Below are 13,723 nucleotides of genomic sequence, written 5' to 3' on the forward strand. Positions count from 1 at the left end.
ATCAAACTCAAGTTTTCTTTGAACCTTTCAGCAACTATTATTATTTTATTCTGGTTGTCAACAATGACCTCTCCCCATACTAACTCACAGGAAGTATCTACTTCAATTTCGCTACAAGTTAAACTACTTATGTACATCTACATCCATACTCCGCAAGCCACCTGACGGTGTGTGGCGGAGGGTACCTTGAGTACCTCTATCGGTTCTCCCTTCTATTCCAGCCACAAACACGCCACCGCCAACCGTGTTTAGCCTATCCTTTCGGAACACCGTTAGGTTCTTTAGGTTCTTCGCAATAATTTCGGCTGAGCTTGTATCCGGCTTTATACAGCTTCCAGTGCCTATAACGGTTTGAGCATCAGTGCTTTCTATTAGCACTTGGAGCTTTGGTACTTTCGCAACAGACCTACGACAATTTAAAACTGTTATACCAATGGTTCCTGTATCTATACAAATTTGTTCCAGTTCCTTAACGGTGTGAGCAGTGTTTACGTGGATTGGACCTAAGTCTCTGGTCCAATTGAATCGATCATTGACTAGAAATGGTTATGATCGGCTGCATGGAGATCGTTTGCAGCCGTACATGGACAACCGAAGATTGTCATGTCACTGGGCCACAACCGTTCCTATTGGTTTGAAGAAAATTCTGGCCTGTTCGGGCGAGCGGTTTTGCCACCCATCGAAGGTTTATGGGACATAATCGAGCGGCCAGTTCGTGTACAAAATCCTGCACTGGCTACACTTTCACAATTGTTGACGGCTATAGAGACCACATGGATCAATATTTCTGCTGGGTACTTGCCATGAGCCCATGCCACGTCCAGTTGCTTTACTACGCCTGGCATAATGAGGTCAGACACGTTCCTAGGAGGTATTCCTTGACTTTGTTACCTCACTGTATAGAAAACAATATCAAAGATAAACAGAAAATATCGCAGTAGTTATATGGGCTTCTCGCAGCTGTTAATTCGGAGCACCCAGTCGTTCCCTTAATGGGGCCACATTTAAGAGCCGTGTCGCACACTCGTTGGTCAGACAGCGCGGGGTCTGAATTTTTGGCCCCCGCGGCCGGGCTGCGGGTCTAATTAGCGCCGCCGCCGCCCCCACAGCGTCTTGGCCGCCCCTTTCTGTCGCCCCGCCGCCCCTCCTCCCCCCGCCGGGCCGCAGTGCGGCAGGGCGCATGCGCGCGCACCCTGCGTTGGCGGCGTCGCGACGCTCAGTCGACGCCGATCCGCCGCCCGCGGGCACAGCATGCGCTAGCCATGGGCAAGAAGAACTCCAAGCTCAAACAGGACACCATCGACAGGCTCACCAAGGACACCTACTGTGAGTAACCTCTCAGCACGCACTGTCGCCATCCCCTGCACCCTGCATGTAGCGAGCCTGCCGGAAAGCGATGTCTGCAGTCGCCCATTGTTGGGACCGCTAAGCCTACAGCATTAAACTCTTTAAAAAAAGTCGGCTTCATTTTCTAGGTGGCTAAATTTCGAGCATGTAGCCATGCAAATTCCATTTCTACCATTATTTCGTCCACGTCCGATCTTCCAAGTAACTGGAAATAGTCGATCAAGTTGTTAGTAGAATAGTTCGAATTTGCACGCCTACAGACCAAACCCTAAATTTAATGAAATGTTTATATCTCCGTCGAAAACCTGAATGTGTGCAGATTTGTGTGATTCGTCAGGGGTTAGTTTAGCCTGCACGGTAACACCAGAGAATGCTTAAAAAATTTCAATCACAGGAATTGCAAACAAGTCGGTGTACATCTCGCAGAGTCCTTCAGTATTCCGGATTCGACGTTCCAATAGAAGCACATTATAAGTTATGATATTAGAAGCTTATATCGCTTGATGCGAACTACTTTATTTCATGACCCGTTACGACAGTAACTAGCAGTCATCTTTAGATTCTCAGATCTCCAAGGAATATGACTACACATCAGTCTTGTCGACATACTGAGAACATGCTCGACGAGACATATGTGTAGTTATATTTCTGGGAGACATGAGAATCTGAGGATGACTGCTAGTTACTGTAGAAACTGGTCATGAAATAAGCTCTTTCGCATCAAGTGATCTGGGCTTCTAAAATTATAAATTACAACGTTAGATCGCCCAACAACATGTGTAAATTATTTAGAAACATATTACTCGAGTTTGCACTTACTACATTTAGCGATAAAATTGACAAGACGCTTCCTATGACCATATTTTATGTTCATTAGGTGTCCATTCGCCGAAACGCATCAGGAAATTAATAAAACGTGGCAGATATGTATGTAACAAATGTTTAATTAATTTATATAAGTGCATCTACGACCGCTGCATCTCATTTCACTTTAATGGAATATATTTCCAGTATTACTTGCTACTACATCTCGCCATATGTTTGCGACGTTAAAAATATTCCAGCTCACATTAGAAGGATGAGTATGTTAGAGGGGGAGGACACCAACTTAATTCCCGTGTCCCTGGAAAAACGGTACGGCTCAAAATGTAATGCAACATGCTCAGGCGTTTCTGACCAAAGAATATGGCTCAGATGGTGTCGCAATAGACAACGTGCTGCTAATAGCACTTTTTTTGGAATTCTTAGACAGCTAAATTAACTGAAAGGTAGAAATATGTAGTATTGGGAGTCAGAGGTGGAAAAATTTGCAGGAGACAGCAATTTGTTTGGCGCTTTAATGCTGCCTCGTACTGTTCAAAGTTTAGAGTCACAACTACTCTGAACTCTGGTATGGAGGACGCGACTCTCTTGTAATGATTCTTTACTATCCGAATGTGGCTGCTCTCGAATTGGCTTTTTAAAGCAGGTAAGGACAAACCAAGACAATGAATTTGTTTTGTATAGAAATGTGGGTTGGTCCCAAATATGAACCCTACAGCATGACGAGAAACACTTTCTTTTAACATTTTCCAGTATATGACAACAATATCTTTCTAGGATGCATTGATATTAAATGTTTATGGTTACCTTTCCACATTAGTTCTGAGTAAAATGTACGTTTTCGAAAACTGTCTCCATAGTTATCTTCCAGAATAGGAAACTCCTTAGAAAATGTATCAGGTTAGCTTGGGTTAAGGTAGTAATATTCTGAGGCAGTCCAAACTCTAAGGAAAAGGGATTCCGTCTTGCAACATCTTTTCAGTTAGCTTAGGTCAGGCTGCGAAGTGAAGACACAGTCTACATGTAGATCCATAGAGGCACGGTACGACGTCGTTCCGTTAGTGCAGGTCAGCTAATCCCAAGAAGGCATTTCGTTGTTACTGAGCTGTCAAATGGTTGTGGAGATTCTGGCTAGAAGAAATACAAATGAGTTACGGTTGTCGACTATCCGTTCATGAATAATTCATGCGTATTGAGTACTAACGATATAATATTACAGCGTAACCAGAAAAGGAGGATCGAATTAAGAGGCGTCATGCTATTTTTGAACTGACAGGTTAGTGGTAGAATGCTACGGAGACTCTCAGGCATTTTAAGGCATAACCTTATGGAGGAGGGTTACAGAGCAAGTTGGAAGAATTAATGTTCACTATTAAATGTATAACGTACAACTGTCATCTTCGCACATCTATCAGACTTTAGAACCATATAAAATAATTAATATTAAAGAAATATTAATTAAGAAACTTTAAAGGATATGCAGGGAAGAGGGACGCACAACTTCTCCGCGGCACATTTGCGAATGAGAGAACGATGGTACGAACTGTCCTCATCCATGCGATCTTTCCTTAGACAGGTACCTTGCTACTGGTTGTGGGCGTACTGATCTCTCCATCGAGTAACAGCTTCTGGGCAGCAGATTCATTAAGATAGTAAACTGTGCTACCTAGAGCTGGTTACGTAAAAGACTTAACATGAGAGATTCTAAAATTACGTGAGAATTTTTTTTATCATATTTAAAACTGAAGACTTGAAATTACTACGATAATTTCAATACTCACTCTCTGTGTTTCATACGTCAAAATGTATCGAAAATATCTGTAACCTCAACATGTTTTACTATTAATTGTTAGTTTATGCGACAAACAGTGGAACTAAAAGTAATTGTTCCATTTCTTATCGAATGATTTCATTTAAGTCGCGGGACTGATTCCTAGTTATTGAAACTCAAGTCGTTAATATTCCTAATCCACATTTTGAGGCGTCAGGCATTTGCTGCTCAGTTAACTGCAAGGGTATAAACAAAAAAAAATGTTATTTCACACAATGACGTGTATGTCTGATTTGTTAAAATAAATTAATTTACTTTGACAGCAATGGTTTCTATTGGAGAGGTAGGTTCATAAAAGGGGTGTTATTTACTTTTCTCCATGTGACGTGTCATTCTTCTGTATATCCCAGGAAACCGTTTCAGTTTCGGAAGAGAAAATACTATAGAAGTTGGGTAGGGAGTGAAATATGCTAAGAGATTGTTGAACCCGACACTGGACACTGTACTCGCCTGGAAAAAGGTATGACTTGTAGTTACTGTAGCTCTGTGTGTCTCAACAGTCTGGTACCAGTCGTTCAGTTGGACGCTTCTTCGACAACTTTAGTGTCACTAACCAATCACAATAATCTTAACGGGAAAAAGGGATCCACAGTTTAAAGTTGAATCCGAATCATGTGCAGTTCCTTATAAGTCATTTCATTATTGGGAAGTGAAGGATGGGTTAAAGGCGGGCTGAAAATTTTGTAGTCTGACCAGGCTTCGATCCCACGACCTTTTCGGGTTCAATGGAGGCGCTTTACCATCAGACGACTAGGCCAGACGCTGTAGTGGAATTTTAATACATGTGAGGAGTATTAGTCCAGTCAGCCCAAGGGGAAATGATATCAGCTATTCCAAAATAACTGTGCATACTACATTGCTATTGGACGAAATTTTTGGGCAAATGAATGAGTGAAATTAAAATTACAGTTTCTTGCTTACTGAGCCATGCATTGAATGAATTTAACCTGTAGAGAAACTTTAACGGTGCCCTTTCTGGTGTACAGCCGAATTGTTGACTCCATTTTATACATTTTATGCGCACATCTCTACTTAGCACTGGGAGAGAGAGAGAGAGAGAGTTATACTTTTAGGCGAATACGTGAGAGTAAGTTAGAAAGACTGACTAATACAATGTATTCCTGCTGCATATGGCATGTCAGACAAGTACTCAGTGATCAGACTGGGTGACGTTCAATTTCCTATTTTCAAATAATTCATAATAATTTCGGAATTTCACCATCAGTATCGTGAAAATCATTTAGCCCAGTCCGACGATTATACAACATAGTTCGTAACACAGGTACCATTAAGGAGATTGATTTAAAGATTTCAAAGATATACGATTCGTGAAGGTGTTCGTTTAATAAGTTCGACAGCGGAAGAACGAGAGAGAGAGAGAGAGAGAGAGAGAGAGAGAGAGAGTGAAGTAACTCCACAGACAGACGCCGCTATAAAGACGCCTGAGTAAGAAGGTGAGAAAGGATTTTCTTACAATTTAGAGCGTCAACTTTCCAACATGAGTCGATGAACGCCCTACTTCCACATACGTCTACAAGTTGAGGATTATACAGAGACGTAAGGATGGACATTTTTTCCGGTAATCATCCACGAATGGTATGGGAAACGGGAAATTATACAGGAATCTTTTTTTCTCCACCACAGATCATAAGTTAGCTTGCAAAGTAGACATTTAAATGAGTTCTTAAAGAAAAAAAAGCAGTCACACCGTCACACAGATAGGCTGTAAATTCTTCAGCTGATAAAAAAGAGTGTTGATATTTCCATCGCAGTAGTAATTGGAAACAGTCAATCGTCCAAATAACTGGATGTAATATTTAGAATGGATATGGAACTTAACCATCACACATGCTCAGTAGTGTGATTCTAGGAAAATGCAATAAGTCTACAAAGGAGTTTGCTTACAAACCAGTAGTGAGAATAACCCTAGATTGTTGCGTGTTGGACACGTTCAATATCGGACTAACAGGAAATAATGCACGTATACAAAGAAGTGCAGAACGATTGATCACAGGACTGTTGGTCACATCCAAGAGCGTCACGGGGATGCTACGAAAAGCAACTAACAGACCACTGAAGAGAGACGCAAACAGTCCAGTGTAAGCTTACAAAGTTACAAGAACTAACTTTAAGTGAAGAATTTTGGAATATACAGCAACTCGCTAACTATCACTCCTGTAGTGACCGCGAAGATCATACTAGTCGCAGGACGCACACAAGGGTTGAGAATCATTCTTCCCACGCTGCATACACGAGTAGAAAGGGAATCATCCATAATAACTGGTACAATGAGAATGTTGTAAAAACAACAAATGACCCGAGCACAATGACGTAATGACTAAAACCATTTACTTTTAGTTTTTTTTCTCACCATACTGCCTGAAATTTTAGGACGTAAAGGATATCAACTTTACAGTGAGGGAATATGTCCTTTTGAAAATTAAGAAATTCGATATTTCACGTATTACATACCGTACATTGTAGTATGGCGTTCCTATAAGATGTTCATAGAAAGTTATAATTAGGAGTACCGTATCTGAAAACACTTAAACAGTGATGCGTAACCTCCAATAAAAATCAGATGCTCCTCAATATGTCAGAAGCTTTTGAAATCTGCAAACTTGATTTGTGCTAATAGGTCGTCATAGCTTGAATCTTTATTTTAAGTAGTCTCTTCCTTTAGTAGGCCTGTCTTAAACTTGTATCCGAAAGAATGGTCTTATATCTCGGATGCTGTAATGAAAGTTTACTCTCATGAGCAGAAAATAAAGGATGGAGTATTTCTACAGACGAAACCTCAGTCTGCCACTGACACGCGATATCTAGGATTTCCTCACTAGTGTGTTTATTCCTGGAAGTTCAGTAGGGCAGTAACGTAGCAGTTCCTATCGGTCATAAAAATGAAATACGATCGCCAGTTCACCCCATCCCCGGGGTAACTCATCCCCCACGACCCCCGACAGACTGTCTTCGATTGAATCGCGGAACTGCCATTTTTATGGCTTCCGCGGGCTGCTGCAACACTTTTTGGACGTTCAGAGAAGTTCCGGAGCATTTAGGTGTTTCTGTAATGTTATCTCAATTTCTTTCCGTTAGTGAATGTACGGTGCGGCCAGTAAAAGAAAGATCACAACAGAGCACGCTTCTAAAAATTACAGAACAGATCGATACCGGATACATTTAACTGTAAGGTACATTAAGCGATTCTCACTTGATTTGCTGGTGCTGAATATGCACGGCCTTCCTGGCGATGGAAACTTTGAGTAGTTGCTGAAACAATACTTTATGTCATATAGACTCTCGTGTAAAAATTGTACACTAGTATGCCATGACTAAAATATCAATGAATCACAGCTGGAACCTGTCAATTCATATTAATTCTTAGGAATAAGTAATTCAGTGGGTATGAAATAGGCTGATCAGATAGACTCGGTTGTTTCTAAACTAAGTGGCTGATTTCGGTGCTTTGCGAAGATGCTGATAAAATGCAAACATTCTGCAAATGAGACTGCTTACAAACTCTTGTGCACCCGTCTCAAAATATTGCACAGATGTGTGAGGCAGACATTAAACAGGACTAACAGGGGATATTTAAGATATTCGAAGAAAAGCAGCGCAAGTGGTGGCACATTTGTGAGAGGGCGCGACGGAAATGCTGGAAAACCTGTTTGGCAGACGGCTAAAGATAGACACGTTATCTCGCAAAAACTTACTTATAAAATTTCAAGCTATAGTATTGACTGACGAATCGATAAACGTACTTGAGTCCCCTGCTTATAAAATGGTTCAAATGGCTCTGAGCACTATGGGACTTAACAGCTGAGTGCTATCAGTCCCCTAGAACTTATAACTGCTTAAACCTAACTAACCTAAGGACATCACACACAGCCATGCCCGAGGCAGGATTCGAACCTGCGACCGTAGCGGTCGCGCGGTTCCAGACTGAACCGCATAGAATCGCTCGGCCACTCCGGCCGGTCCCCTGCTTATCACTCCCGTATGTACTGCAAAGACAACTGTACACTAACAGCAGAGTCAACGGAGGCATTTATTCGCCTAGGTGGAAAGTTTATAAAATTATGTCACCGATTTCGATTGTGGAAACAATTATCTTCAGATCGTAAAGCATTGTTGTAGAGTGTAACACTTGTTACACTCTGTAATGATATTTTATGATCTGAAGGTGGCTGCTAAGTAATATCCGAAACGTTATATTATGTTATAAACTCGCGATGTAGACAAATAATGGTAATACTGAAATTATTTTAAGCAGTTGTCCTGCCAGCGATCCTTATCTGATTCGAACGGGAAAATGCCTAACATGTACAATGCTAAATACCCTCTTCCGTGGACTTCAGAGTGATGAGCAAAGAAATAAGTCACTAGGTTAGTTATCCTCATCTACACTTTTATCATTTCAGTCAAATTTAATCTGGTCTAGTACAAGCTACGTTTATTTACACATCAAGTGTTGAGTACATATACTACAGCACTCTGTTCCTATTTGGCAGACGTTTATTTTTCTTACAATCTTTCTTCGAAATTTCGACGTTCGTTTTTCGATCAGTGACATCTCAAGGTTAATTTTGAAAATCTATTTTTTTAAATGTCGTACGGCTTTTAGGATTCACACTTCATATTCTTCAAGATGTACGAGGTCTCACATTTTTTTAAATTTAAGTCGCTACTGTGTTCCAATTTGTGTCAGATATTTCGATATCCGTCTCAGAATATATCGTTGTTGACATATGGTATCTTTAATGTAGGTGTTTTATACGCATTCTAGTTACAGACTGAGCAATTTAGAACACGAACATTATTTAACGTAACTCTCATATGACATATAGAAAGAGAAATTTTATTCAACAACCGTGATTGCAGAGTTTACGATGAGACTTACTGCCAGACAGTTTCGGCTATAAAGGATGAGTAATGGTTTTTATTAGAATAAATTTAGGTAATAAGCAGAATAAATACAATAAATCACACACACTTAAAGGTTCTCGAATCAACTAAACACCTAGACATTAGAATTACGGCCAAATTTAATTGGAAACTTCACACAGAAAACATTGTGGGAACTGCGACACGAAGACTGCGTTTATTGGCAGAACACTTGCAAGGTGTAACAAACCTGCTTAAGAAATTGCCTTACACTACACCTGTCCGCCCTTTTCAGCAGTATTACTGCACGGATGGAATCTTTACTAGACGGGTTGGCGGTGGACGTCGGAAAAATAGAAAGAAGTGCAGCTCGATTTGTGTCACGGATATGATGCAACGATCAAGGTGTATGGTTGTTTCGGGAGTATGAGAGAAAGTAATGGAAACGCTAGTCGAATGAGAAACTGTGGCTCTCTTTGGGGTGATAGACTTCGCCTTTAGGCCAGTCCGGTGTTTGAGTTTCGCTTGTCACTAAGTGTAATTTGTGAGTCTAAGCGACTGAGAAATATGTGTCTGCAGTGGGTGAGACAGATGGATACCCAGAAGTAACCTACTCCTGTTGAAGATCTCCTACGCGATCCGCATGATTAAAGGCTACATACTACATACGAGTCACTGTCGACTTTTTTAGATATCCTCAATGATGCAGGAACTTTGGAAATAAACTTGGATATTCATTCACTTTTGGGTGATATGGGAGTTGACTTAAATTCATCTCTTGTCCTTTCGTTCCTCAAATTATAGACTGTAATGAAGTAGTGCCTCACTGAAATCCTCTGCTTCCGAGTGGAGCGTGCTTTATCATCCTCAGCTGAAAATCTGATTACTTTTAATCAGATAAATACGTGTTCCTATATTTTTTATCCATCGTTGTTCTAGGCGTAGAATTTTTCCGATCGGTACTCTGACCAATAATTTCGATATTACCATACCCTACAGTCAAAGCTATATGTGTTTGTGTTAATTAGACATAAAGGCATCTACTTAAGTAAGGAGTGTGAAATTGATGACAATAGTTCTTTGAGATCGTTCTTGTATGGAAGCACTTTGTTTTGGTGCCTGTCTCCGTGTATGAGCAAATTTTAACGATGTACAACGGAGACACGAAGGAATGCTTTGTGCCGCATTGTGTGTGGAACATTACCGCATTTTACCTGTATATTACGTAACAGGAAAATATGCAGTGATCTGATATACAGCGGAGATCAAAGCGAAGACCAAAGTGGCAACAGCAATCTCATTAATTTCATGAGTATGCCACTATTGGGCCGTTGGCTATCGAGATTCTCCGCGCAAGAGCGTGATAAGCAGCAGATTTTACACAGAACGCTTTACGAGCTATTCCTAAAACAACACTTATGCGTTTCATTGCAGAGTTACTGTGGTATTTGTCCTTTACAGCGTAACTGATATGTGCTAGTGCAGGTGAGAGCACACACGTGCAGTTTCCACAAAACCTAGTATACTGCTTCACCAGTATGTATAACGACGCTAATTAAAAGAGGTATAACGTGAAGAAAAGTAGTTTTGTAATTCATAAAAGTAGGTATGGAACCTATCGGTAGTTGGATCGCTTTGATGGCAGATGAAAACTCTTTTCTATCCTCTTGTCGTTCTCAACAATAAAAATAAGTACAATTATTGCCTTAACAGTAATATAGTGTGCAGTTAACGCCGCCAAGAAAATCAGTTAGTAAGTATCAAACAATGGAAAACGTATGCAGAATTGTTCAGTACCACATAGGCCTAATACATTTCGCATGCTGTGCCTGAGGTACTGGCATGAGAAGATTATTGGTATGTTGACTGGTTCTGCAATAATAATGATTCGGATTTGCAGAAAGGTCCAAATATAGACTCAAGAACATACACACTAAAATAAAATTTTCTCTAACGTAGGGTCCACGGCTATAGCCGTGGTGTCTTTATGCAGTAACCGTGGGAATTGTCCAGCGGTCAACGTCTAAGAATCTTATTGGATGTATTGGATATGTTCAGGATTCCAGTCCCAGCCCGAATATACAAATACCGGCTTCCAGCTGATAATGAAGTCGAGCGAGATGAATATGAGGACGTGTTTTAAAGCAATGCCACTGTAATTTTTTCGCCGTTCTTGTCTACCTGAGAAAGCCGTCCATAATAACCACTTTATTGTCGATCAGACGTTCCTCTCCAACATTTTCATATAATTTTCCTTGGTGACATAAAGTAAATGGATTCAGAGACGTCAAAGTACATTTGAGACCTCTCACATTAGTAGAATTGTTACTGAGAATCAGAATTATTAATTATAGATTAAGGAGCAGGTGTAAGCATTAATAATGGTCCGTAGTTGAAACCAGCAACCCTGGCAATGAGCTATGATATATGGAATATGAAAGTCGTCACTAGCTTAACCTGGAAGACTTTACACATCACCATAGCAATTAATTCTGCCTAGTTGCGATCCTTCTTGGGCCCCGCTTGTTGAAAATGTCACTTTCTTTTTTTCTATACTGAAAATAGAGTAGACTTTCAAGTATCTGTAAAAGTGAAAAACGGATATGTTCAGGATTCCAGTCACAGCCCGAACAGTAAAAGTGACAAACGGATAGTTTCCCTACGTATGTTAACATTTTTCATTATATTAATTATAGATAACTAATATAAGCAACCAATCAGTTGTGATTAATTATTACATTCTGTAGCAATTGGTTTTGTGCATTTGGTTTTGTTTTGTTTTTCTGATGATCACGAAATTCTTAGCTTACTTTTAAGTTTCTGAACGTGCCAAACGTCAAACCATTTACTATTATCACTACTGCCCGCCCTGAGGTCCAACGCCGCCTAGTGGCTTTAGGAACTGAGGAAAGCATACAGGATGATTCCGTGATGATGTTACAAAGTTCCAGAGATGTACGAGATAAGGGACACTGGTCCTTAAACGACCGAGTCTAAAATTATAAGAGACAGTAGACTCTTCTGCAGCAATCTCTTTGCTTCCCAAATTTTGGGAGGAGGCTGTATGCACCAAAACAACGAGAAATGTGTAATAGGCAACTGATCTGAAGTGCATACCTTACGAGTTATGAGTAGAGATGTGTTTCACAGTAGCAAAGATGAACACGTGCTCATAGCTCTTAAGATATGCCCTTTGGAGTCCATGTTTACTGGGCACTTTTTTGTCGTTTTGGCCTGTACTACATCCTCCCAAAACATGGAAAGCAAAGAGCCTACAGTAGAAGAGGTCCACTGTCATAGGTATTAGAAAAATTTTCTCCTATAACTTTCGACTCGGTCGTTTCCAAACCAAATTAGTACATCTACCCTTCACCATCATCTATAAAAGTTTATAACATCATCGCAGAATCACCCTATAAAAGCGGAGCGTAGATGATATGGGCGATGGTAATCGAAGGTATAGTGACAGCTGTGGACAACGTCAACAATACTGTGAACCATCTTCCCCGACGGCGATATCTTCTTCTGTCCGTATAACTCTCCGTGTCACATGGTTACATCGGTTTGAGATGAGTGTGAATTGATGTTGATGTGTTGATCACCAAATTATCCTGATCTAAGCCCCATGGAATGTGTCTGATACGCTTACGGGCGCCAGCTACGTGCTAACAAATCACCTGGCCGTATTTTACGGGAATCACGTATCCCTTGCATACACATCTGGCACGTCATACTGTCGGGAAGCTGCCGAAGACTTCTCATATCCAAACCGCCCAAAATCACTACTGTACCGCGCTACAAAAATGAAAGAACACGATGCTAACAATGTTTTACTTCATCTGTGTATCACGGTATACAATGTACTTGTAAATAACAAGAACCTTGTTCGGCTGCACAAATACAGTTGGATTACTGGAATATTCCATGCATATGGTAGCCCAGTGTATAATTGCTTTGCTGGAAGTCGGTCACTTGGATGCTGTCGATAGTTGGTTCAATAATGTATTGATTCTTGTTGCATGCTTTGACCTTCACACTACTCCAAATATAAAAATCGCTGAAATGGATAGGTTAGCGGAACGTGAAGGCCACAGCTCTTTTGAGAGTGTTCTTTTAGGTGAGGAATACATTGCTTCCAAGAGCACATACGCTTCATGTGGGGTTGTGCCGTTAGGCTGAAGCTACGCGAAACGTTCTTCGTTTGGCCCCGGTTGGTGTACGAAGGTTTCGAAGAAATGTGCAATGTGACACGCTGAAATTTTAATTTTAGTCTGTGTCGCCTATTGCTTCCAACGTGGGAAGAAATAGTGTGTTGCTACATCGAATATTTTGGCTGGCTCTGAGCACTATGGGACTTAACATCTGTGGTCATCAGTCCCCTAGAACTTAGAACAACTTAAACCTAACTAACCTAAGGACATCACACTCATCCATGCCCGAGGGAGGATTCGAACCTGCGACCGTAGCAGTCGCGCGGTTCCGGACTGAGCGCCTAGAACCGCTAGACCACCGCGGTCGACTCGAATATTTTGGCCGAAAGGCTTAGGCTTATCTTGGTCGACCTTCGACAGTCCGTCCACTTTATTTTTGCAACTGTCGGTCTCCGAGAGTATACGTAAAGCCGTAGTATCAGTAAAATTCATTCACCAAACAGCGCCTCTAGCTATAGTGTGTTTGTTAGTGGTCCGTCAGGCTAATAGTGGCTTACCAGCGAGGTTATGACTTTAAACTCATAAAGGTGCGATTCTCAATTTGTCGTATAGACATCCAATAGCATTTTCTGTGGTTTTCTTAAGTAACTGTGGGTGAATGACGTGGACTTTTACTTAAAAAATGCCA

At 40.9% G+C, this 13,723-nt stretch overlaps 1 protein-coding gene across 1 annotated transcript in view; it reads left to right on the plus strand.

Annotated features, from left to right (window-relative positions):
- The first annotated feature begins 1,233 nt into the window (after positions 1-1,233).
- The window catches only part of LOC124777124 (frequenin-1), a 270,021-nt gene continuing 257,531 nt past the window's right edge, over positions 1,234-13,723 (plus strand). The window contains exon 1 of the mRNA XM_047252414.1: positions 1,234-1,326. Within this exon, the coding sequence (XP_047108370.1) occupies positions 1,263-1,326 (64 nt within the window). The 5' untranslated portion in view covers positions 1,234-1,262. The remainder of the gene's footprint in view (positions 1,327-13,723) is intronic.

This window comes from Schistocerca piceifrons, chromosome 1 (assembly GCF_021461385.2).
Source record: "Schistocerca piceifrons isolate TAMUIC-IGC-003096 chromosome 1, iqSchPice1.1, whole genome shotgun sequence".
Classification (NCBI taxonomy): Eukaryota; Metazoa; Arthropoda; class Insecta; order Orthoptera; family Acrididae; genus Schistocerca; species Schistocerca piceifrons.